The 5,184-nt window shown below is 35.0% G+C and overlaps 1 protein-coding gene across 2 annotated transcripts in view; it reads left to right on the top strand.

The window, feature by feature from the left end:
- LOC106884345 (uncharacterized) overlaps positions 1–5,184 on the top strand; it is a 77,912-nt gene that overhangs the window by 11,948 nt on the left and 60,780 nt on the right. The window contains exons 1-3 of one of the 2 annotated variants that reach the window (XM_052972812.1): positions 1,409–2,150; positions 3,145–3,220; positions 4,502–4,722. In XM_052972812.1, coding sequence (XP_052828772.1) covers positions 4,516–4,722 — 207 coding nt within the window. In that variant the 5' untranslated portion in view covers positions 1,409–2,150; positions 3,145–3,220; positions 4,502–4,515. Of the gene's footprint in view, positions 1–1,408; positions 2,151–3,144; positions 3,221–4,501; positions 4,723–5,184 lie in introns of those variants that run through there. The other variant, XM_014935684.2, reaches the window with a different exon arrangement.

A 5,184-nucleotide genomic window follows, 5' to 3' on the forward strand; every position in this document is an offset into this window, starting at 1 on the left:
CACACACACACACACACACACACACACACACACACACACACACACTCGCGCTCGCAGATTAGTATTTAAAGTCGCATACATTTGTATACATCGAAAGAGAAGAAAACAGCAAACAAAAAGAATAATAAATGAATAAAAAAATCTAAAAAAAAACCCAAAAAGAATTATTTATGGATTATTGTTGTTATTTGAAATCCTAACAGAAAATATCTTTAACTATACGGCAAAGCAAATTACAATAGCATTTTACTAAGTGAATATGTAATTTATGAAACTGTGTTCTTGTTCATATATACGTACGTGTGGGTGTGTGAACAATTATATACAAATGTGTGTGATAGATGATAGAGATATATATTATACACGTATATTTATATGCACAAATATATACATACATAGTGTTGTGGAAGGATCCTGACCACCTCCGTATGACCAAAAGTAGAAATTTTCGACTACAGACTGATCATCGTCCGTTATTATCAATATGTAGGTCGAAGAAAGGAATCTCTACCCATGCTGTTAATAGGTTGCAATGTTGGGGTATTATATTATTACATACATACATACATTTATATACAACATATATTTCCACTTGCATACATACATACATACATACATACACACATACATACATACATTTATGTACAACATATATTTCCACTTGCACAAGCACAATTAAAAAAAAAAGGAAGTCTATTCTGTTTGGCTCCACTACTTGAAATTTTAAAATTAAGCGAAAATTTTCAAATTTGGTATATTGATGTAATTTTTTTCACGCTGAATCTAATGTTGTTATTAACTTATTACAGAAGTAATTTAGAAAAATCTTACTGAGGTTTAAAATTTGATAATTTTTAATTACTCAGAAAATAATACTTGGAAGCTGGCATTTTGTGTGTGATGAGAACATTACGACGACTGATGACAACATTACGACGACTGATGACAACATTACGACGATAAAACATTCAAAGCATGTAATGCGAAAAATTCTCAAAAAAACCCCAAAAAACTGAAATTGAACGTTAAATTACAAAAAGAAAAAGAAACCTCAAAAAATCTGTATTTCAGCTCATGTAAGCAATACATATTTTGTAGCGAGAAGGTTAAATTAGAAAAAAATATCCGTTCGTTTCTCAGACAGCAATAAACGAGTAAAAGCACGAAAGCACAACATAAACAACACGTGCTTAGACAGGACAGCAACAAATTGGCTTGTTACTATGGAAACAGACACCAATATGTCTGTGGCTTTCGATTGGTTAAAATTATGCGACATCTGTAAAATTTAGAAGCTATTAACTTTTTATTTATTCATTTATAGCAAAACTGAATTTTAATTTCCATAGTTAGCATACAAAACCACGTCAATACACCGAATTTGAAATCAAGAAAATGGAAGGAATTGAAAAGTGAAAGGCAAACAGAAAAGATCCAAAAAGAGCTACTAATATTTTCATGCAGTACAGATACAATAATCTGGCACATTTGTATAACATGCCATGTGCCTTCAAGCAATCTTACAGGCTCAGTGCTGACTTACCGTTATACCAATTTGAAAACGAGGACGCTGATTTATGAGAAAGAAACGCGAAGAAGGTTGATGCAGAAAGCGGAACAAGAATAAAAATAAGAAGACCAAGATTTTCGATCCTTTTGTCTGTAGAAATCATAATTAATGTAGCTGCATAAAATAATATAACGGAGTGGAGGCCAGTGCCTGTGAGATAGCTACTCAGTCAGGTGAGGGTGGTGTCCTCCAATTCGACAAAAAAGAAATTTGACCATCTGCTTGAATTTGCTAAAAGTTTCGGATCAGGAATTAAGTGGTATGGTGGAATTCTTGAATCTAAAAAAGAAAGTGTGATCTTTCAGCGACGCATGACGTGGATTTCTTTCATCTGTTTATATATGATGTAGATTTTCCCACGATTTTCCACTCGATTTTATGTGGTTTTCTGATCCCCATACGTACATGGCTAACCAACTAAGTAGCTTTGTTTTTATCGATGTTACGTTAAGAAGACTGGTAGTTTGCATAACGGCTTTTCAAATTACCTTCGCATAAACCTACATAATTTTTCTTCTCGATTGTGTTGCCTTGGAACACTGCTGTAACTTAGGCTTCTCAAACTGCCTTTATCAAGCGGGTAAGCTTCAGGATCTCGACAGTTACAACTGAGAGTAAACTCTTGGTGTGACTTGCGAGTGATAAGATCCTTACTTTTCTTTCTTTCTTTCTTTTTGCTCCACTTTTTGCATCAACCTTTTTTCGCATTTTTTCCCCGTTTTTCTTCATGTTTCTCATAGAGCAACATCCTGGTTTTCAAATTAGTCTAATGGTATACACTGAGCCTGAAAGATTGCTTCAAGACACAAGGCATGTTATATAAATCTGTCAGTTTGTGTCCTTGCTTCAGCTTATATAAAATCCCATGTAATGTAAAAAAAAAAAAAAGAACAGAATCCTAGCTTAGCACTTTCATAAAATATAGATCCTTAAAATGGAACGAATTACTGGCGTCCTTCAAAGAGACATGCACAAAAACTAGCTGTATCCCATTATGGGGGCAGTGCAACAGCTTTTCAATTAGGCGATTGAAACACCATGCTTTGAACCGAAACATAAATAATGATCTCGGTTGAATTTATTTTGCTCGTAGAACAAGACGAGGGAACTTCAATAAGCAGCTTCTCGACCTTCTACGAATAACAACAATCTTTATGAAAAAATGAAGCACTGGGTATGAAATAAATAGGATGCTCATGGATGGAATGGTTTTGATTATAGATTTGGTTCATCATTGTTGACCTGAGAACATACAACAATTAAGGCATGTAGGTAGTACCCCTAATCTGTTGGTCGGTTAAACATCACCACTTAGTCATAGGGTACCCTAAGCGGAGTCCTATTTGTTACAAGTAATCAGAAGTATCTGGTGTGAAGATGGCTCTATATCATTATGCACTGCTTCCTACAACGGAGAATATTCTCGCCAATTTGCCTACAGTTACAGAAATCATGTTAAGAATATAACTATTGTGGTACGGCTCTTCTACGCTTCTGACTAAGTTACAAAATGAATAATAATATCGATTTTACTGTTCTTTCAATGTTATTTACTCGAAACTTTTGTTTTTCAGTATGATATCAATGTCTACCAGAGAATCAACCAGTACTCGATCAATTATCAGCCCTTAAATTCCTGTTTGATTGCTGGTAATAATAAAAAATTGTTTTTGATTTTTAATTTTTCAAATTATGGGAAAGCGATTGGTAACGTTAATGCTGGTGTTTTACTTTTGTTGGTAGTAATGCTGGTGTTAGTGTTGGTGCGTTGGACATCTGAAAATATTGCTCTTACATTTCCAGTTAATCTGAATCATTCAGAGTTACTATCTTTCCCAGCAATACGTACTCTTGTCTCTTCAAAGAGTAATCACTAGGCAGAGATTCAGGTTCTGTTACCCATACCACCTCAATGCATACTAGCACAGATCAGCAGCTTATTAAATTGACTCCAGTACTTGACATGTACTTTTATCGAACTCCAGTACTTTTATTGACTCCAGTACTTGGAATGTACTATTTTATCGAACTTTCATCAAAGAATGGAAAGTAAAGTTTAATTTAGAGAGATATGAAATCAGAAGACAACGAGACAGAAGAAACAGCGTGAGTTATTTCGTCCGACGCTTTAACAATTGTGTCATTCCACCTGCCGCGTTCTCTGCTGATTAAGCTTTATTTTCAGAATATTAGTTATCTACCATGAGCTTACAGATTAATCCGCCAGAAAATAATAAACAATATAAGTGCATACTATCTGTACAATGCTCCCGACACATCTCTAGAAATACTGTGTTAAAATCTGCTCAGAAACAATTTGCCGAGTGTGAATAAAATCTCTACCTGGTTGTGGACGCTTCTATGTGATGGGCTTAATGTAACTTGGACTATTCCATATCAGACATCACACGTAGTCGATAGGCAGCAGGTATTGCTGCGTGGTTAAGCTGTCTGCTTCACAACCACGTGGTTTTGAGTTAGATGCCACCATGCGGCTCTTAAGACAAGTGTCTATTTACCATTGCTGATATTTGATAGACGGAAACTTCTGTGGAGTTTATGAGTGGAATTTGATAAATTGAAACTTTTTGAAAGCATGTAAGAAGGGCCATGATTTATACATATAAGCTGTTGCCTAATTTAACACCATCACTTCCTCTGGTGTATTTAACAGTTCTATTCTGTTGCAAGTATTTAGACTCACTCTGAGAATAACTTATCCCTTCTTTCTCCCGTCTTGAATGTCCTAAAGAAGAAATTATAGACACTGCTTTTTGTTTTCTGACTGTACTGACAATGAAGATAACAGGCTCATTTCATTGTTGATTGTAATTTACATTTAACTCCAAACACTATACCTTATGTTAAGATACACTGACAGCTTCATTGAGGAAGCAAAACTTATGCTATATTTTCCTCCACTTCTTACAGATGCTGAGTTTAGAATGATGCTGGTAATAATTAGAACGAATATCAGTAATGCAGATCGTAAAAGCAGCTTGCATTTTCGATTAAATGGCGAGCTTGAATTCAATTTTCAAGGAATAACACCCGGCAGGACTCAAATATTCTTGGTCCCTGCAGCACAGTATAACAATATAAATTCACTGGAAGTCTCAGCACCACGGCATAGCAATTTGATTTTAAATGAGGTAAGTATGTACAGCCAAAACTTGAAATGGTCAATTAGATAAGGCATAAAACCAAACTATTCATAGAACCAAACAACTCATAGAACCAAACTATATAGCGTTATACAATTATAAATAACCACTTGGGCAAGAAAGATTTGTGAACCAATGCCGTTGCATTAAGCGAGTGGTGTATTCGTTACAACGTCAAAGTAACAAAAGAGACTTTCTGTGCATGACTGTAATGCATCGTTCATTGTAGTTGGCTTCATTTACTGAGACTCTCAGAATTAAATGTTTCTAACTATGGACGTGCTCCCTATTCAGGAATATATATGCACATACATAAATATTTACATGCATACATATAAATATACGTACACTATGTATATACTCTTTACTCTCTTTTACTCTTTTACTTGTTTCAGTCATTTGACTGCGTCCATGCTGGAGCACCGCCCTTAGTCGAGCAAATCGACCCTA

This window comes from Octopus bimaculoides, chromosome 14 (assembly GCF_001194135.2).
Source record: "Octopus bimaculoides isolate UCB-OBI-ISO-001 chromosome 14, ASM119413v2, whole genome shotgun sequence".
Taxonomy (NCBI): Eukaryota; Metazoa; Mollusca; class Cephalopoda; order Octopoda; family Octopodidae; genus Octopus; species Octopus bimaculoides.